Source organism: Hylobates moloch, unplaced genomic scaffold, assembly GCF_009828535.3.
Source record: "Hylobates moloch isolate HMO894 unplaced genomic scaffold, HMol_V3 SCAFFOLD_7, whole genome shotgun sequence".
NCBI lineage: Eukaryota > Metazoa > Chordata > Mammalia > Primates > Hylobatidae > Hylobates > Hylobates moloch.
This window is the reverse complement of record NW_026652282.1, coordinates 29109889-29137419: the sequence shown is the minus strand read 5'-3', so window position 1 is coordinate 29137419 and position 27531 is coordinate 29109889. Positions and strand designations below refer to the sequence as shown.

Sequence of the window (27531 nt, the reverse complement as noted above, 5' to 3'; positions counted from 1 at the left end):
GGGCAGTGATAGGTAAATAAATGCAGATAGTACAATATGAAATATAATGAAATGCACATGCCTCCATTAGTTAAATAAAATGTGAAGACAGATAAAAAGGATTTTTATCACCCTTTAAGTCTTAAAATCAGAAGCTCTCCACTTCTACCTCAATGATCAATTAAGCAGTGTTAAAATAACAATAAATCTAAAATAAATAAACTTGAATCTATTATCAGTCCTAGCTGTGTTTATATTACGTATTTTGCCAGTAATAACCTGGGAGTTATTTGACAATGAAAATAAAGCATATTTAGTCTTTATGGCTTTCATGAAAACCACATCATGTTAAACATAATATCCTTCTCAAATTCTGTTGTATCATCCTGTAATAAGCTGATTTGATCTGAAAGATACAATGTTAAATTAAAACAATGTGTAGTAATAGGACTTTTGTATTTCTCAGGCTTTGCTCAGCACTTTGATTATTTCCAAACTACTTAGGTAAAAAAGACACACCTAATGATTTGTTAGCTAAATCAATCCTTTGGATACTTCCACTATCTAGTTAAAAAGACTGGTGTTTTGATGCAGTAGAATTATCCTTGGCATAAATTATCTGAGGGGCTGAAGAAACAAAATGGTTACAGTAACTGAGTTTTTAAATCAATTTAAAAAATTCTTGTTGTACATTAATGTGTTATAATCAAGAATTCTGAATTTGTTTTAGGCCATGATATTCTTGATTTTTGGTTGGTTAAAGAAAAATAGTTTTTATTTTGTTTTTATTTTCTATTTTTATTTTATTTTGTTTTTTTGAGACAGAGTCTTTCTCTGAAGCCCATTCTGGAGTGCAATGGCACGATCTTGGCTAACTGCAACCTCTGCCTCCTGGGTTCAAGCAATTCTCCTGCCTCAGCCAGATTTGCTATTAATAAACAAAGTGCCTTTTAATTTGAAGATGAGCCTTAACCTATTTTTTAAAATCAATTAAGTGCCTATGTCAGTGGTTTGTGAGGTTTTTATATCACCTACCTAATGTTTCTTATAGCTGCAATTATGCAGAACTAAGGTAACATTCAATTGCCTGTTAAATCAATCAAACAGCCAGACTTTTAATGCCTATGAATATTTAAAAGAGATTTGCTAGATCCCATTCCTAATTTCAGAGTGTGAGTTTGCATTCAAATAAGTAATAATTTCCATCACTTCAAAAGACATCCTTCATTCTTGATAATCATATGGCACTATATTTTCTACTCACAGTAATGATTTGAAAGATGGTTAGTAAACCGGGCAACATCTCCAAGAGACATACCAAATCATATCATTTTTACAAATATTATAATAGCTTTATTCTCTAACAGGGTAACCAAGCATCAGAAGATGTTTTAGTAATACAACAAAATGAATAATAATATTGGTAATAGTATTTGGTTACAGAGGCCCACGTACCGTTTTAAGTGTCAGATATGCATTTTCTCATTTAGTTCTCACAGTAGCCTTGTGATACATGGTGGCTTTTGTTTTTGTTTTTCTTTTTTTGAGATGGAGTCTTGCCCTGTTGCCCAGGCTGGAGTGCAAGGGTGTAATCTCAGCTCACTGCAACCTCTGCCTCCCAGGTTCAAGCAATTATCCTGCCTCAGCCTCCCGAGTAGCTGGGATTACTGGCACATGCCACTATGCCAGGCTAATTTTTGTATTTTTAGTAGAGATGGAGTTTCAACATGTTGGCCAGGCTGGCCTCAAACACCTGACCTCAGGTGATCCACCCGCCTCGGCCTCCCAAAATGCTGGAATTACATGTGTGAGTCATCGCGCCTGGCCGATATGGGGTTTTTTATATTCCCATTCTATAGAAATTGAAAGGATATTAAAGGCCCTAGAAAGAAGCTATTGAGCATGTAGACCCATCTCTTTCCACTTGAAGCCTAGGCCCGTGACCATCTGGTTACTCTACCTCCAATCTCTGTGACCCTTTTCATATATTAAAAATAAAAACTCTGCTAATAAGTGAATATGGCAATTAACGAGTTTCCCCATTTTTAAGGAAAGCTTAAAACATGACCTTAATCAGGAGATCAAGACCACGGTGAAACCCCGTCTCTACTAAAAATACAAAAAATTAGCCGGGCGTGGTGGCGGGCGCCTGTAGTCCCAGCTACTCGGAGAGGCTGAGGCAGGAGAATGGCGTGAACCCGGGAGGCGGAGCTTGCAGTGAGCCGAGATCGCGCCACTGCACTCCAGCCTGGGGGACAGAGCGAGACTCCGTCTCACAAAAAAAACAAAAACAAAAACAAAAACAAACAAACAAAAAAAACCATGACCTTAAAAGTATTAGGGCTGACTAATGAAAATAAAATTTAGAGTCTTAAATATTAAAGTCACACATTTAGAAGTCCAAACCCTTTACCACTTCTCTTGATGAGTGATTATTTCCCCTCTTTTGTGGATTATTAATGCCGCCATTTCAGTCACTTTCAAAGATGTCTAAGTTGTTTTGCCTGACATGAAATAGCAAATATACTAAAAGGGACAAAATCGAAATTGGTTAATTCTTCTGTAATAGTAACGTTTATGATAGACTTGTAGAGGGCTCTATTAATTTTTCCTGGTAATTATGACTTTGAATTTTTCCCTCAGTGCCACATCTGCCTTAGCATAGATATACCAGAATGGAAGAATATTGCTTGAAGGAAGACTATAATCTAGGAAAATAAGTGACATATTATGCTTTATTAAGTTGTCAATATGTTTTTTTAAGAAAATATCTTTCTATAATAATAGTAATAGCCACTACTTATTGAGCACAGTTTTATGTCAGTACTTTTGCTAAGCAGTTAGAAGCAATATCAAACTTAATCCCACATTTGTTTTATGAAATAGATTTGATTAGCTTACTTCACAGATGTTGTGATAGGGCTGACTTCTGTTCTCAAGGGCTAGGACAGCTAAGTCTTCTATAATGCCCTCTGCAAAGCACCAGGATGCTGCAAAATGTCTAGTAAACATATTTTATGTTGCTTTCAAGGAAGTATAAGTAATCTTTTAAAGGCTAGGAAAAATAAATCAGATTAAACTGAAGTCATCCTGTAATACGACTATGACCACTGACATTTGTATTGTGGAGTTAAAAGCTAAGACTGGGAACCCTAATTTTAGGTGAATTAAGTCATTTGTTGGAAAAGAAATATGATCCTCTGGCTCAAGAAAATGGGGGAGCTAAACACAGATTCCACATAAAACTGGGGTTCTACCAGTAAAATAATGGGCAGAGAGAATTCTATCTGCAGAGGGAACAAACATAAAAAGACGTCTGTCTTCTCACTGTGAGTGAAGAGTAATAGTAAGAATAATTACAATAATGTCACCTGAAAATGTGTGTAGGCCTATTCTTGTAAGGTGAGGAACTCTTGAGTGTATATTGTCACAGAGGGTAAAGAAATATCCAAACAAGGGATTAAGTCAAATTAGCACCAGGTTAGAAGCATCCTAGCATTAGTTAGAAGCAAATGCAAATTCTTTACCATGAAAAGTGCCCTCAGTGTCCTCACAGATTAAACTCAGGAGAATTTGAGCTCAACATAAACACATAAACGTAATAAACATACACACACACACACACAAACACACACACACACACACACACACACACAAAAAGCCATCATGAAGCACAGTCAGCCCATACAACAAAGTGTGAGTTTACTTGTAGAATTTCAGATATTAGAATTACAAGATATATAGTATAAAATAAATAGGTAAAATATTATAGAAATAAATGTTACTGAGGTTTTAAAAAAGAAAGTGTAAAAATGGAATCAAGAAATCAAAATTAAACAACTAAAATTAAAAATTAGTAAAGGAATATATATAAACCTATTAGTTGAAAGAAATGAATTAAGAGAAAACTAAAAGATAATGTACAGACTGTGTTACCAAAAACTAAGGAGGTGGAAGATGTGAACAAGAAGGTAATAGATACAGGGGTGGGGAGTAGAATATGAACATATAACTTATCTGAATGGGAGTTTTCAAAGAGGAGAATAAAGAAAATGGAGATTATTATTACTCAATATAAAAAAATTAGATAACCCAATTTAAAAATGGGCAGTTGAGCTCAATAGACATTTCTCCAATGAAGACATACACATGGCCAACATATATATGAAAAGGTGCTCAAAATCGTTAATTATCAGGGCTATGTAAATCAAAACCACAATGATATATGTCTTCACACCTGTTAGAATGGCAATTATTTAAAAAGAAAAGCAAGAGATGACAAGTTTGGCAAGAATGTGGAGAATAGTGCCCCTGGTACCCTCATGGCAGGAATGTTAATTCATGCTGACACTATGGAAAATAGTATGGAGATTTCTCAAAAAAAAAAAAAAAAAAAAAAAAAAACTAAAAATAGAATTACAATATGAGCCAGCAATTCCACTTCTAGGGATATATCCAAAGGAAATTAAATCAGAATCACAAAGAGATTATCTGCACTCTATTGTTTATTACAGCGTTATTTACAATAGCAAAGATACAGAGACAACCTAAATGTCCATTGACAGGTGAAAGGAAAAAGAAAATGTGATATATACATACAATGAAATATTATTCAGCCCTTAAAAAAGAAGCAAATCCTGCCGTTTGCTGTAACAACATGAATAAATCTGGAGGACATTATGCTACATGAAGTAAGCCAGACATAGAAAGACAAATAATACATGATACCACTTAGATTATGAATCTGATACAGTCAGACTAACGGAAGCAGAATGTGGAATTCTTCCTGCCAGGGGCTATGGGAAGGGAAAAATAGAGAGGTATTTGTAAAAGGGTACAATGTTTAGGTTATACAATATAGATAATTCCTAGAGATCTACTGTAAAGCATATTGCCTATAGTTACTCTATTTACTTAAAATTTGCCAAGAGCATAGACCTTATGTTAAGTGTTCTGTTACAGAATAATAATAATACTAGAATAGGAGGAAAGTTTTGGAGATGATGAATAGGTTTATGTCATAGATTGAGGTATGTTTTTGTCAGTGTATATTTATCTCCAAACTCAGCAAGTTGTATATGTTAATTGTATACAGCCTTCTTGTATGTCGTAATTTTTTTTAAGAAATGGAGATGGAGTAATATATGAAGGATATTAAAGGAAAATTTTCGATTGCCAGTGACATAAACCACTTAAACAGAAAGCACATTATATAACAGGCAAAATAAATAAATAGAAATCCAATCTCAGACATATCACAGTGAAAGAGCAGAAATCCAAAGACATTTATATTATCAGCCAGAGGTGAGATGGATAACCTACAAAGGAATGAAATTTAGGCCGATGTTAGACTTCTTATCTACAACGATGAATAAGAATAAAAAAGCAATGGAAAATATTTTCAAGATATTGAAAAAATTACCATCAGCCTAGAATTCTGAACTCAACAAAATTAGTTCTTCAGAGTAAGAGGAAGTTACACATTATTAGAGTGAAAAAAAATGAGATTTTACCCCAATAGACCCTTACTACAAAAATGTCTAAAATAAGTATGAAGAATTAGAAGTAGTAGAAAAATAAGTTTTAAAGGTTTTAGATGCAAGTATGATGAAAAATTAGTTAAGCTTTTAAATGCAAAATGCATTTGTTGCAAAAAATATATAAGAATATCTAATTTCATTTAAAATAATTTTGATCTAAAATACTAGATTAAAAACAATGTGGAGGGGAGTTACAGTCATAAGCCCTTTTATTTAGAAAGATTGTAGAGATAATGACTAAATCTCGACTTTATTATGCTATAATAAATTGTCAAGGGTAACCACTAATGGAGCATCTAGCTTGCAAACAAAGCATGATAAAAGGAACATTTCTCAATCAATACGCAGTAAAGCAAGAAAGAAGGAAAACAAAATAGAAAAATGTGAGATGAGCACAAAATAAAAGATAAGACGGTATAAAAATAGAAATAGAAAAAAAATAGATGGTAGAAAAATACAGCAGGGGCTGTGCACGGTATCTCATGCCTTAATACCAGCACTTTTGGAGGTTGAGGCAGGCAGACCAGCCTGGCCAACAAGGTGATACCTTGTCTCTACCACAAATACAAAAAAAAAAAAAAACCCAAAAAAAGTGTCCAGGCATGGTGGTGGGTGCCTGTAATCTCAGTTACTCAGGAGGCTGAGACAGGAGAATCGCTTGAACCCAGGGAACGGAAGTTGCAGTGAGCTGAGATCATGCCAATTCACTGCAGCCTGGGTGAAAGAGCAAAACTCTACCTCAAAAAAAAAAAAAGAAAAGAAAAAGAAAAAAAATACATCTGTAGTCCTATAACTATTTGCTCAATACATTTATTATATAAATGTAGAAATTTTCAGAATAAAGCATCAAAATTCAAAATATATTGTTTTTAAGAAATACATAAAAACACATATATCAAAAATGGAAACAGATTTTCTGGAAAGGATTAATCAATAAAAAGCTTACACACCTAATTTATTTCCATCAAAATAGACATTATTTTCAGTATCATTATCAGGCAAAAAATGCAGTGAAATATAAAAGTTCTAAACCTTGTACATACCTGGCCGGGCATGGTGGCTCACGTCTCTAATCCCAGCACTTTGAGAGGTTGAGGTGGGTGGCTCACCTGAGGTCAGGAGTTTGAAACCAACCTGGGCAGCATGGTGAAACCCCGTCTCTATTAAAAATGCAAAAATTAACCAGGTGTGATGGTGCACGCCTGTAGTCCCAGCTACTTGGGAGGCAGAGGCGGGAGAATTGCTTGAATCTGGGAGGCAAAGGTTGCAGTAAGCTGAGATTGCACTCTCCACTCCAGCCTGGGTTACGGAGTCAGACTCTGTCAAAACAAACAAAAAAATCTTGTACATACCTGGGAAAATACCTTTAAAATACATAAAGCAAAAATCCACAGAATAACAAGAAGAAATACACAACTATATCAGCATCGTGGGAGATTTCATAATGCCTCTTTCTTTCAAGACACCAGAGAAAAGTTAGTGAAGATAGTGATGATTAAGAGTTGATAAGGTGGATATAAAGACTGTATAGAGAACCCCAAATGAGAGTGTAAATTTCACCTCAAGTACGTAGAAATGTCAATACATTTCCCATATTTGGTATTATTAGGGTAATACTGTTAAATTTGTAACAGGTTAGAATCAATAGTAAAAACTTGACTAAAGTAAATAATTTGTGGATCAAAGATGAAGACAAAATGGTTAGTTAAAATTCATAGAACCGAATGATAAGAAAAATAAAAATTAAAACTGGCTCCTGTTAATTTTTATAGAAGAGACAGAAGGGCAGAAAACTAATGAGCTAACTGCCCATCTCAAGAAAACAGGGAAAAGTATAATAAATGCAGAGAAAGTAAATGGAAAGAGAAGAATTCAAGAGCAGAAATAAAAACAATGTGGAATCAATAAAATTTAAATGCCCATATTCATGTTTTAATTAGACAAATCAACTGAGAGGGAAGTAAAAAAAAAATACAATCCTAAGGATGAAAATATTAAAACTACAGTTATAACATTTTTTAAAATATAGAAAATACTAAAAACTGTGCAAATAAATTTAGAAACTTATGTGAAATGGATGAATTTCTAGAATATTGCTACAAAAATGATGGAAGAGGATATAGAAAGCCTGAGGAGACAGAAATTTAATCACAAGTTAAAAGTCTTCCTACAAAGACTACATTAGACTGAGATTATTTCACATTCAAATTTTAACACACTTTCTAGGAATAGATAATGCCAATCATCAAGAAACTCAGAGAGTAGAACATATAAGGCAATATACATGTCGAAAATATAAGGTTAGAAAATTTTTTTTTTTACCAAAATTAGACAAAAATGAAACAGGAAGGAAAACCCCATGCCAATTTCAGTCATAAATTAATAAGGAAAAGTTCTGAAACCAATTATTGGCCAACTGGATCCAGGTGTGTATGAAAAAGTGTTTAAGCTTAATGTTCTCCCTTTCCTTTCTATGTTCACTCTTTATAATACTTTATACAATGCCATGGCTTTAAATAAGATTTGCATGCTAATTATTCTCAAAATATTATCTCTGCCACAGACTTTTGCCCGTAACTTCAGACCATATGTCCAGCCTCCTATTGTGCATTTTTCTCTTTGGATATCTCATAGGCTACTCAAACTTAACATACTCAGATTACAGCTCCTATCAAAGTTACCCAACACCGTTTTCTCCATCTTTGTTAATGCCATCTCTTTCCTGAAATTTCTCATACCAAAACTTGTACAATGAACTTTGATTCTTGCCTTTCTTCACCAGCCTTTCTCTTAGAAGATCTGAAAGATGGTCTCAACAGATCTAGCTGTTTTTTCACTCTTATGTTCAGGGTGTATATGCAGGTTTGTTATACAGGTAAACAGTGTGTCATGGGGGGTTGGTGTACAGATTATTTCATCACCCAGGTAATAAGCATACTACCTGATAGGTATTTTTTCGGATCCTCCCCTTCCTCCCATTCTCTATCCTCAAGTAGGACCCAGTGTCTGTTCCCTCTTTGTGTCCATGTGTTCTCATTATTTAGCTCCCACTTACAAGTGAGAACATGCGATATTTAGTTTTCGGTTCCTGCATTAGTTTGCTAAGTAGAATGGTCTCCAGCTCCCTCCATGTTCCTGTAAAGGACATGAACTCATTCTTTTTTTGGCTGCATAGTGTTCCATGGTGTATATGCACCACATTTTCTTTATCTAGTCTACCATTGACGCCATTTAGGTTGATTCTGTATCTTTGCTATTGTGAATAGTGTTGTAATGAACATATGTGTGCATGTGTCTTTGTGGTAGAACAATTTGTATTCCTTTGGCTATATACCCGGTAATGTGGTTGCTGTGTTGAATGTTCTGTTTTTAGCTCTGCCAAACTGCTTTCCACAAGGGTTGAGCTAATTTACACCCCCACCAGCAGTGTATAAATGTTCTGTTTTCTCTGCAATCCCAACAGCATCTGTTATTTTTTGACGTTTTAATAATAGCCATTTTGACTGGTGCGAGATGGCATCTCTTTGTGGTTTTAATTTGCACTTCACTAATGGCCGGTGGTATTGAGCATGTTTTTCATATTGTTGGCCACATGTGTGTCTTGTTGTGAAAAATGTGTGTTCATGTCCTTTGCCCATTTTTAATGGAGTTGGGTTTTTAAAATAAATTTGTTTATGTTCCTTAGAGATTCTGGATGTTAAACCTTTATCAAATTCACAGTTTGCAAAATATTTCTCCCATTCTGTAGTTTGTCTGTTTACTCTGTTGACAGAGTTCAGCAGAGGAACTCTGTGAGGAAGTTGTTTAGTTTAATTAGATCTCATTTGTCAATGTTTCCTTTTGTTGCAATTGCTTTTGACATCTTCATCATTAAATCTTTTCCCATTCCTATGTCCAGGATGGTATTGCCTAGGTTATCCTCCATGGTTTTTAAAGTTTTGGTTTGACATTTAAGTCTTTGATTCATCTTGAGTTGATTTTTGTAGATGGCGTAAAGTTTTATTCTTCTGGATATGGGTAGTCAGTTATCCCGGCACCATTTATTGAATAGGGAGTCCTTTCCTCATTGCTTGCTTTTGTCAGCTTTGTCAAAGATCAGAAGGTTATAGGTGTGTGGCATTATTTCTGGGCTTTCCATTCTGTTTCATTGGTCTATGTGACTGTTTTTGTACCAGTACTGTGTTGTTTTGGTTACTGTAGCACTATAGTATAGTTTTAAGTCAGCTAATGTGATGCCTCCACTAGCTGTATTTCTTTGCTCAACTCCCATTCACTCCTCCTCTCATTAAATGTAGTCGCTGTGTTCCAAAGTGAGGAGGAACAACTGTGAGATTAAAATTTGGTAAAAGAGAAAATGGGCAGGGGAAATAGAGGCAATAAATGTGTGATGATGGAAAAAATGCGAAAGAAAGGCCAGTAACTGAGGTCGAATAGTAATAGGGCAGAAAAGATGTGTTGTTGATTTTCAAGATACTAAAAACTTAAACATGTTTGTAGTATAAGGGAAGATCCAATAGAAAGACCTAATATATAAGAGCAAAGTCTTACAAGATAGGATACATGAGCAAAAAAAAAAAAAAAAAAAAAAAAAATGGAAGGATTGACTTTGGAAGTGGGAAAGAGAAAACTGAGATAATACAAGGACATTTTAAGGTGAAGAGTAGTAAGTTTGAGAAAATTTATCCACCAAGGACTTCATCCCTGAGAAGTAGCTAACTCTGTTTTCAGGTTGTTTAGTACTCTTTGCACGGGAAAGGGGGTTGGGAGAAAGGAGAACTGGTGCCATTGAGGAAATGAGAGTGAAAAGTATTTGGAATAGGAGCTCTTTTGTTTTAAAGATCCATTTAAAATCAGGAGAAGTGTTAGAGAATAATATCGTGGACTCAGTAGTAGCCAATGAAATTATTCGCAATGGCAATAATATGTTATCTGACTTTCTCCCGTAATTTTCTGCAAAATAATTTTATTTAGAACCACACACATACAGCCACATAGAAAATCAAAAGCGAAAGGATTTTTCTTTGCGCTATCTTTGATTAGCACCTCCAGGTTGTATTTGATTATATTCTGAAACAACTAGGATTCTAGTCTGAAGTATTTTCTTCCAAGTATATTCATATTTGAAAGTCATTCATCTGGTTACCGCCAGTATGTCACAGTGTCCTAGCACCTCTAATGTGAATTTCATGTCTTTTTTTTTTTTTTACAATCTCTCTAACTTAACCAATTTAATTCAGATTTTTATTTCAGTCTTTTAGCTGTTGGGTATTTTTCCCAAAGTGTCAGGATCTGCTCCATAATTTGGGGGACTCAGGGAAGAAAGAAAATACTGGGTCCCATATTCAAAAATTAAGCATTGTAGGATGGCAACAGCAGAGCGTTGAACCAAGCATGGGCTCTGCTAAGCATGAGTTACTGCATAACTGCACAGGTTGCAAATGCCTTTGAAGCCAATTTCGGGTGTCATCTTATACATTTGGTTATTTGTACAACTGAATTGCTTTTGATAAGGTTTGGGAGGTAACAATTTAGGCTCACTTTTATAGATTATCATTACTTGAAAATATTTCATTGAGGATAATTAACAATAAATGCTTTCATATTTAGAAAGGTGAAATTTTTATCTTATTCTTCGTGTGTTAATAATGGATATAGTTTCTAGGATTACATCTTTCCATACTTTGAATTCAGGGCTTTCTTAAGTAGAATAAAGGATATTGGATATCTTGAATCTTGACTTCTCCTAGGTTGAATGATCTGCAATAAAACTTTTGTCTTTATATAAAAATTGCACTGCAAGCAGACTATTATGGCAGACATCTGTGTTCAAGGTGACTGCAATTTTCAGCTGAGTAGTGAACTATGCAACTTGTTCTTATAATATTGTTAATTGAATAGTTGGTCAAGAGTGATTACATTTTGATTGGCAGAAACTCACTTGTGTAATATTTACACATAGATAATAAACTCAATAGCCCAGACCTCTTTAATGTAAGAAAAATAGACATGAATGTATATGCTTTTTTCTCTGTAAATTAGAAATTTTTCCTTCTCTATTTCCTATATCTTCTTTTGTTATTTGAGAAAGGGATTTTTCTTGTCCTACCATCAATTGTGTGAGTTACCTTGATTCTTGCTTTTAACAATATTTTAAAATACATCTTGTATTTTGAATGTAATTACCCTCTATTTTATAGCTACAGGAACTGAAAGAGTACATAGCCTTCACAAAAGGGTCTGTGGTAAATGTGTTTAATTCTTATTTTAATCACCATGAATCATGGATTTTTTCTATGTAAGTAGTAATTCCATTATTTTTAGATATAGTTTACCTTACTTCAATCAATAATGTTTCCTTGGACAGTCACATTTACTTTTCCGAAATATTATATAAAACAGTAGTTAAATGTTTTTGTCCATCCGTATGCCTAGTATAGGATATTAGCATTTTTGGGGTCCAGACGCAAAGGAACACACAAACACATATATATACTTGCTTGTATTTATATATACGCACATATATATACATATAATTATGTACTGCCTTTTAATATATGATTAATATTTAAGTATTAAATATTCACTCTAGACAAATTATGTTTGCTCTTGGAGGGCATTAATATCTTTGTGAGTGAGTGTTAACGTATCCATTTAATGGTATCTTGTCTTCAAATTTCTCATAATTTGATAGTTGAGTTATTTCTTCTAAAGTTGGAATAGCTCTTCTACAAGGGCCTACCAAAAAAAAAAATAAAGTTGGAATAACAAAAGAGGGGGTTAATACATAGAGGAAAAATATTAAGGCCTAAAAACTAATGAGTTGTAAAAGCTAAATCAGTAGTATGGATTGGTAAAGTGGCATTTTAGTGATAAATTTTTGGATTGAAGTATCTCTTTTCAGTTTATCTATGTACCTTTTCAGAAAAATTCCTCGAGTTTATAGTTTTATGTTAATGAAACTCGTCAATAACTTTCACTTATCTATCAAGATTGACAACTAATACTTAATTTCCATAACACAAAATACTGTGCTGAAGGTAAATATTCATCTCTCTTTCATCTTACTTTTTACCACTCTCGACTTTTTAAAACTGTTTTCTTTGCAAGCTACTTCATAGATTCTTGAGATTGAATAATCAAATCTGTTATTTAATATTCAGGCCAAATTTCTGAAAATGTTTATTTTTTTAAAAAAAAGATACATGGAAAAGGGAATGTTAAACAACACTTATTTGCAGTGTATTCTAGTGTCCCTTGATGGAATGAGGAATAAAAATATTTTCCAAGTTCATCAAGCTGTCTTTTAAATCATAAAATGCATATATTCCTAGTAAGTTTCCATTGAAAGTATCAAATAAAATTGGAGAATTTCCTTACTGTTTCTACCTCACTATGTTTCGTATATTCTGATCAGTATTAATACCAATTTCATAGCACTCTACTGTTTGCTCTTTTTGGGTGTAAGTCCAGCTGATTGCATTTTCTTACCTGTTATTTTTTGTTGTTGTTATTTAAGGCATCTTTTCTTTCCAACTTTAGTCTTCATAGACCTTCTCAATTTCATCTCATCACCAAAATTACACAGATAGAAGAGTATAGGGACTTTGGTGTACACATACCCCCTTTTGACTCCCTCTGATTTTCTAATTTAGTAGATTTTGATTGAGGCTGAGAACTGTATTTGGAAAAGTTCATTCTGATGATTATTCAGGTTTGTGAACCCCAGTCTAGATCTTTTTCAGCACATGTGTAAGGTCTACTTTGCTAAGGTGCATTATGTGTCAGGTTCATTCCCACTGTGGACCAGTAATTTATTCTTGCCCATCCACTGCTCATGACAGATAGATGATCTCTATATTCCATAAATGAAGCTTGTTTCCAATTCCTCAGCAACTAAACGAAGCAGAGGAAAAGTGGTTTTCCTTCACAGCCATAGTTCCCGGCTGTAGCAGAATGAACGCTTTCTAGGAAACTGCAGCAAATTTGTGATGACATGGAAAGGGCATCACTAGGATCCTCATTATATGTTACCTCTCTCCCTCACCCGAACCACGATATTGACGGAACAGACATTTCCTGTGGGGAAGATGCTAAGCCTTCCTGCATGGCTGGAGGCATTGTCCACATCTTAATCTTCAGCTATATCTGGTGTATGACAAGTCTAACAATCCTACAAGTTAAAGCCTCACACCTGAAACCTGTTTATTCCTCTCCCATGCCAAATAATTCCAGCATGATGAGTTTCATCTATAGATGATGAGAAGATGCCATTGTGGGGTGAGGACATAGAGAAGAGAGGAAGTTTGGAACCAGTTTATTTCAGCAAGCTCAATGTATTGTAAGAACATTTTGTTGCAGATGACCCTAGTCTGTAACAAGGAATTGAGTGTAATGCATCGTTCTGCCAGTGTTTATCTGTTCCCTATGCTCATATAAACACACGAGTCATCTTTCTGCACTCCCAACCTACTCCTAAAGCACTATACAGAGTGTTTAGAAAGCAGAAGGGAAAGCAGCTGTTCCATACACCTTGTTCCTGCTCTTCAAGGTGCAGATGCGATCCAAATGAATCATATCAGAGCCAAAGATCCTGGTAGGAGTTCTTTTCTACAAAACTGCAGTCTTGTCTATCCTAACAGCTTGGAGGACAAAATATTAGAAAATCTTGTAATAACCTTTGGACAAAATAGTGTAGATACTGACTGAGCTAGTCCTGAGGACTTTTTCAATGTAGTGTGGATAAGTAAGATGACAGGAAGCCATAAGCATACTCTGCCTTGCACATCAACTTCTGCAGAGCCATGACAATCATCTGGAATATTTGTGATAAATAAATATTGTTAATCTTCATGCATTTGGTTAGGATGAAAAAGGACCGCTCGTCCAAGACAGGAGAGAGGAGCATTTTTTCAGTTTCTCAGATACAATTTCAAGTTTGAACCAATATGAATTACAATTGACCACAGAGGCCAGCAAAATCCATAGCACTGTAGTTCAAGAGAACCTGAACACTGGCCTTAGACTATTATGAGCCTACTATACAGTAGAAGGAATCCAGCAGAGATCTCTAATGCACATCAGAAAAGCACCATTTCTAGTTATCAAGGCTGTATTTCACACTGCTTGACTAAAGATTGGAAACTATTTTATTCATAGGCAACCTGTGTGGCCGTCCTTACCTGGTCTATAAAAGGAAGTGTGATGGATTTGCTTCCCACACATCATGTTAAGTCCAGGAAGCCAGAGATGCTGTATTGAGTTTGTTTCTTGAGAGTCTGAATTCCTAAGTAGAGGGACCAACTAGTTGCAACGGTTCTTTCACGCTGAGATCTTTGTTACACTACCGTACTGACTGGATATCACTGCCCTCATTTAAGAGGACTATCAGCTGGCTAGTTCATGTACATTGCAAGAACTAGTTTGTTCACAACCACCAACCTATCTGTAATTGGCCTCAGTATGCTCTCTCTCACTTGGGTACTTCTGTATTTGGCTAATTAACCTATACCACTCAGCTTAGAAGCACCAGCTACATTTTTTCTAATTTTGACTTCTCATGTTTACCCTGACTATAATTTACATTAGGAGAGTCCCTGCATTCATGGCTTCCTGAGACAATAAGAGGAGCAATTGTCAGAAATCAACTAATTTGTTCAGTGGCTATATTTTTTTTGTTCCTGACCGTCATTTATTGCTTTATGTTACAACTTGATTTTAACTCCAGATTTGGACTTTTGTCTCATGTATAGACGTTATATGTTGCTTGAACATGTGGTCTCAATCCTGACCAAGTCATCCCTAGAATCTGATTCTGTCTCACTATTCCATATCAGGAGACAGTGACTTAAATATTTTAATTATTTCCTGTATGACTAAATTAGTCACTGCCTAAAGTTTAGACTTTAATAATATGAACACATGTGCAGTCAAAGAGTACCTCGCCATTCGGGCAGAAAAATTTCACTGACTTAGGGTGGCTCCTGAAGTTACCTTGAGAAAGCTTGGATACGATGAATCCTGTAGACTTATGTTATGTTTACTGAATAATGCTTCATTCACTTTCTTTTGGAAGCTTAAATCAAGCATCAGTTTGCTCCTGTCAGGGCAGAAGACCAATTTCACTTGTCTACCCATGAGGATAAATGGATGCAGCAAGAATCTAGAAATGTCTTAGATATATTACTCTATAGCTCATTGACTATTCTATCAATGCTTTACTGGAAAGTGATGGCTATCTGATGTCAAGTTCCGTTGATAAAATTATTCCCAAACGTACTTTCAAGTATGCTTTCTTAAGAGGTCACAGAAGAACTTCAGTGACCTGCTAAAACCTAAAACAGATGAAATTCCGATTAACTATGACACCAACAGTTTTCACATTTATATTCTTTCCTGATAAAGAAAATTATAGGAGTTCCATGCTCATGGCTTTTGAGTTTTCTCCCAGGTGTGTTCAAACCAAGTGACATTAACAAAACATAAATCTAGAAGCCTGTCGTGGATAATGTAACCTTCTTTATTTTATATTTAAAAGATATATATGCAAACGTGTACACATCTTTGTAATTATTTAGAGCCTACATCCCTATTAAATACATTAACAAATATGCCACAGGAAAAACCAGTGTACCGGAGCCCCTCACAAGAGTTATATTTAAAGTGGGTTAAAGCAACATGGTTTCTATTTACTTAGTCTTTCTTGTCCAAGGAACACAGTGTGAGACCTCTTTTCTTTAGAAAAAAATAGGACAAACTAATTTGAAAACAAAGAAAGCAACAAAGTGAATCTTATGATGAGCTATGAGCATTGGTAAATTACTCTTTCTGTTGTAAATTATCCTCTTCTCCTTCTGCTTTTCTCTTAATCTCCATTTAATTCCCTTTTCAAAATCCTACCTCTATTCTTTTTGGAAAACATTTCATTAAGCTGGTATAAGCATATCTAGATATCTGGAAATTTTTGTATAACTTTTAAAGGATCTATTAACACCTTATGAAATTATGGAAAATAAAGTGTTCGTATCTAATCAATCTCAAAGAGGTCCAAGTGTACAAGACAATGTGTGCTTCAAATGTCAGCTTTTTTTTTTTTTTTTTTTAAAAGACAGAGTCTCGCTCTGTCGCCCAGGCTGGAGTGCAGTGGCACGATCTCGGCTCAATGCCAGCTCCGCCTCCCGGGTTCATGCCATTCTCCTGCCTAAGCCTCCTGGGTAGTTGGGACTACAGGTGCCTGCCACCATGTCCGGCTAATTTTTTGTATTTTTAGTAGAGACAGGGTTTAACCGTGTCAGCCAGGATGGTTTCGATCTCCTGAAGTGTCAGCTTCTTTAAAGCTGTCATCTTGCCAGTTCTAAACAACTAAAACTTGTAAGAACCAGTTTCTGAGATAAGTAGAATATTCTTAGTGGTCCTTAAATAATTGCAGATACTTTTATGGCATGCTTCTTTAAAGACCTTAGAATTATGCTTTAGAAATTTAAATTGGTTGTTCAGCAAAGTTATCAATCAGTAGGCAAGTTGTTGCATTTGACAGGAGCGATAGTCTTCATGTGGATTATTTATATTCATGTATGTTGATAGATGGATATAAAACATGCAATTTGCTAGCAGTTGTATGGGACAAAAGCATCAACATATCTATCTTAGCTTTTCAATCATGTGATACTACTATAATGCTCCATTTTTCACAGATATTTCTTAAGTTCTTCTTTATCTATCTCTTCATACCTCCCATAAACCATTTCCTGTTTTCTGCTGGATCACATTCTAGATGTTCTGGATGTCTATCATTTTCCTTTGCCTTTGCTTCATTTGAGCAAGTGCTGAATTCCTGGACTGTGTTAATAGTTGATGCATAGTTTGAGCCAGATAGATCAGAAACATGAAATGCTTTTACATCATCCAGATAGATGGCACCATGAGTAGATCCCATTACTTTCTGGCCTCTGAGGTAATAAAGACTTAAATTTAATTGGGTTCAGCTTAAAATCTCAATGTCATATTTAATTTAATATTCTTCCTTCTTTCCAGCTCAAGCTTAAGCCATGGTCTAAAAGACTTGCTCTGGAAGGAAAGTGTGGTTAGATTCCACCTTATACCTCCACTGCCTTGTTTTTGTTTTTTTTTAACTGCACTTCAGTTATATTATTCTCCAATGTCCTGGGAAGTAGGAGTTAAGGAAAACAGGCAAATGTCTCCTGTTAACTAGCTATTTGTAGCATTAAGTTTATGGTGTGTGTGTGTGTGTGTGTGTGCGTGTGTGTGTGTGTGTGTAACAGAGATACAAACATTGGGTTTATTTGGGGTGCAAGTATGGGATCTTTAAGAAGTCTTGCAGAAGCTCTTTTGTTTTCCTCATCTTTAACAAGGAAAATACGCTCTATGAAAACATCTTGAAGCTTCTTGATCCTGAGGTACTCTTGCTCCATAAAGAGTGTTCCTGGTAGACAGCTCAAACATGGCTGTCTTCTTCCACGTTCACTTGACCGATTGAGAAACGTTTGCCACACCAAGCCCTGGGAAGTACAGGCTGCCCCCTCTCTTCACTGTATCATTTCTAATTCATTTTTTACCCATCAAGTAAGCATAGAATTTCTGAAGCAGACATCTTTAGAAGCAGAGTTGGCAATTAGGTGTCATCCCCATCTACTCTGGACTCCCAGACCCTGTGATCAGTGGTCTTGGAGCTCCACTTACTTGCTTGGGACAAAAAGGTAGAAGTACCATCTTTTATTCCCCCTTATGGAATAAACAGAGGGAGCCATCCCCACTCTCCCTCTGGACCGTGAATTCAGCAAGACCATGATTCTCTCTAAAACCTTCAGAGAGTTTTAGCATAAGTGGGTATGGTGGAGCAACAAAGGCAGGGCCAGTTTTGCCAGCTCTTTTGTAAGCCCTTTGCTATGTCCTGCTGTTTCCATCTCTTAGAATGAGAGAGACTTATTACTTGTTATTTTCAGTTTAAGACTATAGCCAAAATTCTAAGACAACAGATAGAATTCAATGTATTCATAACCATAGTGACAGTTTTAGACTTGATCTTAAGTTAAATAGAAGAGTTAGATCAGGAGGAAATAGTTTATCAAAAATGATACACACCCACCAACATGATTCATTCAAATTGAGTATTCTTATTACTTGGCACTTGAACAAATTGCAACCTCTTATTAGGTAAAAAAGAAACACTAAAAGGAAGTAGTTGGACCAGTTACTTGGTCCACTGAAGTAGAGACTCTGGGAAAGAAAACTTGACTGGTAAACTCTGTGAACTGAAGCATGGTTGTCAAATGGAGATTAATGTCCTCTCATGGGTCTCCACTTTAGTTTCTGAAGAGCAGGTTGAGTAGGATTTGGTTTTAGCACGTCTCTTATAGGACTCCTATCCCAAGACACTTTCTAGAAAATAAAACATATTCCATATTGCTCTATTTTCTGCAATTTAGGGACAGTCAGGTTGTGGCCAATTAATGCACTACCCTAAGCAGAAACTTCAAAAGTTTGTCGTTGCTTTGCTTTATTTGAATTGGAATTTGGGATTTAGTTTTCTTTAGTTCATTTCCTACTAAAATCACTCATAAAAATGAGGGCTTTATTTTGACATTGGCGAAAATCCTTTACTCAGAAGAAAAAATTTAAAACTGCTGGAAATTGAAATGTTTTACATGTCTAAATCACAATGATGAGTACAATGATGAGTACTTAAACAGAAAAAATAAATGTGTCTTATTACGAAATGATCGTAAACAGTGCACCCACATTCTTAATCCATTTGCAATCGTAAGCTTACCCATCACCTCGTAAATGAAGTAAAATTGCTTTTTGTATTGAGTTTAATAAGTATAGTATAGGACACATAGCTCCTTTAATGAATGTGTTTTTTTTGTAAAACATTATTAAATGATTTTTTTTTTCTAATTCGGCTTTTTAAAGCGTGTATTCATATGTTAAATACATTTTTTTGGTTTCAATATTTGGTTTTTTATTTCACATGCAGAATTTTTTCTTCCAGAGTTTCTTAAACATACGACACTTTGATTTATGTATTTGTAATATTGTGGCACAAAGCTTAGTACATTATTTTTAAAATGGAAATGTGAGGAACTGTCAATTCATTGTGGAGATGACTTTCCATTTCCAGCAAAACTCATTAAACTCTTAAAATTTTTTCTTAAACTTATTTTGTATTTCATGGTACTTTAAAGATATAAAATAATTTGTGTTAATTTTTACTTAGTTTTAATTTTCTTTGAAAACTGGATTAAAATATATTATGTTTTTTTCTTGGTAACCATTATTATGATTGTTTTCTATTTTTATATTTTTGTCATTGATCTCCATTTATTAAAAGATGTCTTTCTATCTTTCCTTAGATTTGCTGTTTCTGTCTAGCTATATAATTCCTCTTACTGCTAAGTGGATTAGCTAAAGACATGAAATAACATTTTAAAACAACAACTGAACAGTATTCTGGAACAACAATAAAAATCAGATTATGGTTCAAGACTTTCTACAAACTTCATTCAATGAGACAGCACAGGTCAAGCGGGCAGAAAGTCATAGAAAATTCATAAGCCTGAGATTCCATCAGGGTGCGCCGAATAAGATGTTTAGAAATAGAAGGCAGCTTATGCCATGACTAGTTGAAAGAATTCTGCGAGCTTGGATTGACATCATGTCTTTTCACTGACTGAGATAATCAAGGAATCTGTGTAAATCAGCCTCTCTTATTGACTGTCAGGCCAGGAAAAGAGCCAACCCACCCGAAGTCAACTCTGCCATCATTTCTTAAGCCACACTGTTCCTTTCAGCCCATAGAATCTCATGAATAGAAAAAGTTAGGTTTCTAAAAATAATTTTGATGCTAGATATGTGGTTTAATGTTATTCTATATTACATCCTATACAATTAAAATCTACAGATGTGCCTTGCAGAGTACACTGTTTTTGCCTTTAGCCAGAGGAAGGACCAAGTTTAAATAATACCTGACTAGGCAATTACTACACACTGTGATTGGAAGTTTTCTCCAACCACCTGTCACAATGCTGAAATTTTATCATTAGAGATCCATTTCTTTGGAAGAACTCTGGGTAGGCTTCAGCCAGTCTCCTCTGCAATAAAGGCTCTGATTATAGCCATTAACGCTGTTATCTGAATTAGTAAATTACCTGATGTAAATTTTAGTTGAAATTTTGAATGAGAACAAAAGGAAGCTATGTTTGAATTGGAATATAGGGCAAAGCCTCGGCCACCAATCTTGGATACAGTATTTTGATAGAAATAAATTAAAATTTTCTCCAAATAATGTCCCACCCCCATTCTGACACTTTTCGTACAAAACAGGTAGATTTATTCTCCAAAAGATACATCTCTGAGCAGTGGTGACCTTTGTTTTCAATTTCTTCTGTAATTCCATTTTTGTCTTTGACTATTTAAAGTTTTTTTTTTTTTGCATTAAAATTTCTCCTTATACTTTTCATCCAGTCATAAACAAAGCTATTTGGCTTTATTCTAGGAACTGGTGTTGAGCAATGAACAAGACAGCCATAATCCCTGAAGTCATTAGAGTTGATAGTCTAAAGTAAATGCAGACCATTAATGGGAGATGAAATACGGTATGGCACATGCTAAGACACATACAAAGTGCAAGAAAGAACATAATGTCATGTGAGGGAATGCATAAATAGCTTAATGTAGCCATCCCATAACATACTCATATATTAAAACATCATGTTATATGCTCTAGCTTGATATAATTTTTACTTGTCAAATCAAAAAAATATAAAATTCAAAGAACATGCAAGAATTACCTCCCTGAACTTAGAAGGTGCCAAAGGTAGCCACTTGGAATAGATGTCCAATAGATTCAGAAGATAAATATAAATTAGCCAATTAAAGGAAATCAGAATTGAGAATATTCCAGTAAAAGGGAGCAACATGTTTAAGGCCAAGAATCAAGAGGGCCACAGTGTAGGTTTGGAAATGAAAAATAAAATTTCTATATAGCTAGAGCAGGGAGTAAAAGACACCAGCAGGACTTATATTATGAAGGGACTTTTAAGCCACATTAAGGATAAAGCTTTTGGCCGGGTGCAATGTCTCACGCCTGTAATCCCAGCACTTTGGGAGGCCGAGGCGGGTGGATCATCTTAGGTCAGGAGTTTGAGACCAGCCTGGGCAACATGGTGAAACGCTGTCTCTACTAAAAATACAAAAATTAGCCAGGCGTGGTCGTGGGCACCTGTATTCCCAGCTACTTGAGAGGCTGAGGCAGGAGAATCGCTTGAATCAGGGAGGCAGAGGTTGCAGTGAGCAGAGATTGTGCCACTGCACTCCAGCCTGGGTGACAGAGAGAGACTCCGACTCCATCTCAAAAAAAAAAAAAAAAAAAAAAATCTTTTATTCGAAGGACAGTAAAGAATCACTAGAGAATTTTAGAGAGGAAGCCACAATTTCATTATTGAGAGAACACATTGCAGCTGCTTTACAGGTGGGATGTGGCAGCGTAAAATGCCAGTGAAGAAACTCGTAACATATTTGAGGTAAGATATAGTAATGATTTTAAGTAGAGTAAAGACAATGGAGAGAGAGAGAGAAAAGAATGGAATCAAGAACTAGTTAGAAGGTATAATAAATAATTAGTGATTGACTAATTAGATGCAACATGATGAAAGACATGAGACAGGAAGTAGAAATATCTAGAATTACGTCTAATAAAGGCAATCATTATTTGTATTTCGCTGAAACAGGAAAACATACAGAGAAGGAGGAAAAGCATGTTGGGGAGTTGAGAAGTAGGTGAGAAGAGGATACGCAAGGAGTTCATATTTGGGAGTGTTAGCTTTTGGTGGTTGTAGAAGATTCATGAGGAGATGTCCAATAGGGTGAGCTAACATGCAAGTATGGAGATCGAGGAGAAATCTGGACTTGAGAGATGTAGAGTTGCGAGTTGTCAGAATGTGAGGAGCAATTGAAGTTAAAGATATGGGTAGAATGAGAAGAAAGGAAAGCCCAGGATAAAATCTTAATGGAATCAAAATTTATGGTACAGGGAGAAGTACTGGGAAAGCCTTCCCTCTTCCTGCAGCATCTCTAAACTTCCTGTTCCTTTTCCCTTAGTCTAGATGCCTTTAACTGTATTTTTACTTGGACGAAGCTGTGTTATAGGTTGGCTTCACTGAAGAATAATGACATCACTAATATTTTTAAAGCTTAAAAACCAACATATATAGTATTTATGTAATATCTAATATTCTATATATAATATAAAAACCAAGATCATCTTAAAACCTCAGTCATGCTCTGTGGGAAAGAAAGTTATATTGTACTTGATAATCATGCCTACACATTGTATATTAAGGAAATGTATTTTAAATGACACATAACTTAACGAATTCCCAATAAGTTGCCTGCTGTATTTCTTACTTTTATAACTACCCTGTTAAAAGTGAACAGATCCTTGAAGGGAGACTTTCCAATTTGTTACCCATCCTATTTATACTTGAAAGTTATTGAATTATCCTAATCATACTTATAGTAACAATCAAGATTAATTGCAGCTGTATTAGGATTACTTATTATTTTTTCTACTTCAGCAGTAACAGAAATCCAATTGTATGAACAATTTCCGTAATCCAAATTGTGAAAGAAAGTAGGGAGAAAAAAGATCATGCAAAGCTGGTTGAAATAGTATTCAAAATAAATCTTTAACCAGACTGTTATCTAAAATTCTGTTTTTGACAAGGAGCTGATTCTGAACAGATTGTACATGTGTCTCACTGGTGGAAGCAGATTATCTGTCTTGAATTGGATTGTGATGACGATGACCCTATTCTAAGCAAACCAAATCTCTTGAACTATATAATGAGATCAGGAGGAACATTCGACCTGAGAAAGACAGATTGCAATGACTGAGATGATTTTGCTAATTTTTTTTTCCAGCCTATTTCCTTAATGTACGTGATATTGTGATTTATTTTCATGCAGAGATCCCTGATCCTATAGTTCTGTTTGCTATTTATTTTTCTCCTTCACATTTTTTTTCTATCAACAGAGCTGAATGAATGCCAGGAAGCTGAGAAATCTATCTTACAAAAAGGTGATTGTGGAAGAGTCTAGAATCTTCATTTATTGTGCAGCAGGATTACAGAAAAGCTATCAAGAGTAAACATTTAACTGATACACTCTTATTCCTTCTCTTTAGGCTGTAAGGAGGCAAAAGTTGCTTGAACAGAGCATCCAGTCTGCCCAGGAGATTGAAAAATCCTTACACTTAATTCAGGAGTCCCTCACATCCATTGACAAGCAGTTGGAAGCTTATATTGCAGACAAGGTGGACGCAGCTCAAATGCCTCAGGAAGCCCAGGCAAGTAAATCTGTGAATCAGCTTCCATTCTTTTGTTTTTATTACTTGAACAAAATGTTGCAGAGTTTCTAACTTTAAATTTATTCAACTAGTTTTCCAGGGGGTTGTTTTGATTCAGTGATTTGACAATTTGGAGGTAGATAGGAAGAAAAGGGGTCTAGATCATTAGTCTACGATTGATTTATTTTTTTAAGTATGTAATAGAGGAATTTGAAACAAAGACATTTCAAAGACAAGAGCAATACGTTCTGGTGTTTCTGACTTCAAACTCTACTAAAAGCTAGAGTAGAACCATAGGAAAGTAAATGGTAAAGAAAATGTTTTTTGGCCGGGTGTTGTGGCTCACACCTGTAATCCCAGCCCTTTGGGAGTCCCAGGCCCACGAATCACAAGGTCAGGAGTTCAAGACCAGCCTGACTAACATGGTGAAACCCTGTCTCTGCTAAAAATGCAAAAATTAGCCAGGTGTGGTGGCATGCGCCTGTAATCCCAGCTACACGGGAGGCTGAGGTAGGAGAATCACTTGAACCTGGGAGGCGGAGGTTGCAGTGAGCCGAGATCACACCACTGTACTCCAGCCTGGAACAGAGTGAGACTCTGTCTTAAAAAAAGAAAAAAAGAAAATATATTTTATGGCATTGTTGAAAAGCAGTCTCAAATATTTTATTATAAACTCATCGTTGAGTTTAGTCACATGGTCTATATTGTTTTATAAAAATGTGTTAGTTACAAGCAGTTAGTAACACAAAATTATCGATATAAATTTGCACCTTAATTATTAATGATCATGCTCAATATAGCTACATGCACTCACTCCCACAGTTCATTCAAACCAAAATATAAAATGCGTTTACTTGTTTTTCTAGAATGAAAATTAAAATAGTGTTTAAAATAAATCTGAGTTGACTTTTAAATGAGTAAATTTTAGGCCATAATTTAATTTACATTCACTGCAAGAAGTATTTTTAAAATGCTGTTCTCATTTTTTAATTAACATTTAAACATATGTAAAGTTATCATAGGTATTATTTATTCAAATGACTTTAGGGTTGTGTGATAGCAATTAATAGAGCTACTTTTCAAATCTTGTATATATGTTGTTAACTCAATCACCAAGTCCATGCTATGATTTGAGGAGTACTAGAGCATTAGCTGCAAATCTCAAAGCCTTCTCCCCGTCAGTTGGTGAAGATGTCTGAAGTTTTTCACTTTAAAATTAATTTGGGGGCGAAATATTAGATTTGTAGATCATGGTTACAATGCAATTACAGTTAATGAATCACAATCAATAGGTGTCCTGGGCATCAGTATACACAATAGCATGAGTTAGTTTACCATATTGTCTAAGTTTGACCAAGAATGTCCGTGATAATATGTGGCACAGTATAGGTAGTTTTGATAGGCTTTAAAAGTACAGGGAATATTATTTCCTTATGGAATTCATACAATTGCAATAGTGGATGAAGAAAGAGAATTTTGGGGAGAATCCTGATGATAAAATCCTCATCATAGTTTTTCATTGGGCAACAAGAGTAAATACTGTAGTAGAAGTGAGGGATAATAGTAAACATACTTGAGGATTCAATTTTTATTTTGTGTTGATATATAATGATTGTACATATTTTAGAGGGTAAGTGTGATATGTTGATACATACCTATTCCAAGTATATACATTTTTGAAACTTACGCAAGCCAGGTTCTCTAGTATTAACTCTTAAGTCTGTCCCAGTTTGAGTCATAATGAAAAAGGTTTTTTGATATATAATATTTGTACATATTTATGGATACAACATTTATGTAATACTTTCTTACATGTATAGAATGTGTAATGATCGAGTCAGGGTATTTAGTGTATCTGCCACAGCAGGATTTAGTAAAATGCATGATAGGAATGAGTAATTGTTCCTGAATTGAGAAGAACTACATGAATATAAATGAAATACAGGGTAGAACTGCTTTCATTTAAACTAATGACATGAGTTTTGAAGGAATGTTTGATTAAAAATGCTTGTGACATTCTGAATGGTATTAAGGAAAAATTTGAGCAGTATGAATACTAGACATTAATATAGCAAGTTTGTACTTTAAAATGCATAAAGAACTACTTTGTGACAGACTTGCAGAATGAAATTATGAGTAGCAAATCTGATAGGCAAAGCTATTATACTATTGTCTTTCAAGGAAAATTGGAGCTTTTAGGGCAAAACATCTTTAATTGAAAAGGTTGTGATAAGGGGCAGTGTGTGTTTTTTCTTATTTAGAAACGGATTCGGGATTCTATAAACATTACTAGTTTTTAATAGCAAAATATTTTGTTTGGTTTTTCTAAAAAAATAATACAGTAAAAATGTTATTAACTACATCAATCGAAAAGTACTAGCAAACAGCAGAACACAGATAAATTATGAAATTTCAGATCTACTTCAAGAAAGAGATTTTTGGGCATTGAGCTCAAATCTATTTTCCGTGCATTTCAGCTCTCACCTGCATTATCAACATAGTTCTTGACATTGAGTCTCCCCAGTGGTAATACATAATATTGGAAAATACAAGCCATTTGAAAGCTATTAAAACATTCTTCTGCTCCAGGGTTTTATTTTAATACGGCAGTAAGTGAATTGTTTTCTAGAACAGAGTTCTCAGGTACTCAGATTTGCTTCAAGGATTATATTTCCTAAAAAGCAGCTCGAAATTCCCATGAAATAAAATAGAGAGTCAAAAGTTAGATAGTGAAATAACATAAGCACAGTGTATAAGATGAAGGATCCACTAAGAATGCCAACAAAATGACATCTTAAATATAGAGATGGGATGGATGGATGGATGGATAGATAGACAGATAGATAGATAGATAGATGAAAGAAAGAAAAGAAACAAATAGAATAGGGGCTAAATTTAATGCATTGTATTAATAAAAATGTGTTTCTGTAAATTTGCACTTAAAGATAAAAAGGTTATTGCTTATTAAAATATTAGTGCAGTATAATTCCTCTTTTCATAAATGGTATAGGTAGCTTAAGTCATCACTGAGAAGCAGGAAAAAATGTACGAAGTTACCATATTTAGTCCTCTTTGAAATACATGCTCAGATTTTCTGTCATACACTGGTCACACAGGTTTGTGGGTGTCTGCCTCCACCGTGTGGTGCACTGAGAGTTTTGCTCCTTAATGTGAATCTGTTAGAGCATTATTTTTTCTGCTTTTTAAGATCCTTTGAGATCCTCAGATATAAAAGCTATTGCATTAAGGAAATGCATACTATATGTATAACTTTCTGATAACCATACTCTTGTTATATATAAAAGTAGATGTGGATCAGGATACTTCTTTACATTCACATTTGCATTTCTTACTATAGGAAAGCAAAGAGCTGCTTACTTCCTTAGCATGTTAATTGATCAGTTATTTCTCTGGGCCCTCTGATTCTGAATTGCATTTAAAGTTATTTTACTTATTTTAGTGACATGAGCTTACCTACAGAAGCAAAGCTTAACCTTTCAGAAAATAAAGCTGCGTGCTGCAAGGATATAAGAGCATGTGTTGACCTAGGAGTATTTTATTTCAAAAAATAACACTTAGCAAAGTCACAGTCTTTTTTTTTTTTTAAATACTTTAAGTTTTAGGGTACATGTGCACAACGTGCAGGTTGGT

The 27531-nt window shown here is 34.9% G+C and overlaps 1 protein-coding gene across 1 annotated transcript in view; it reads left to right on the top strand.

Annotated features, from left to right (window-relative positions):
- The window catches only part of DMD (dystrophin), a 2251240-nt gene that overhangs the window by 880902 nt on the left and 1342807 nt on the right, over nt 1–27531 (top strand). Inside the window, exon 28 of the mRNA XM_032756167.2 lies at nt 23719–23880. Coding sequence (XP_032612058.2) covers nt 23719–23880 — 162 coding nt within the window. The remainder of the gene's footprint in view (nt 1–23718; nt 23881–27531) is intronic.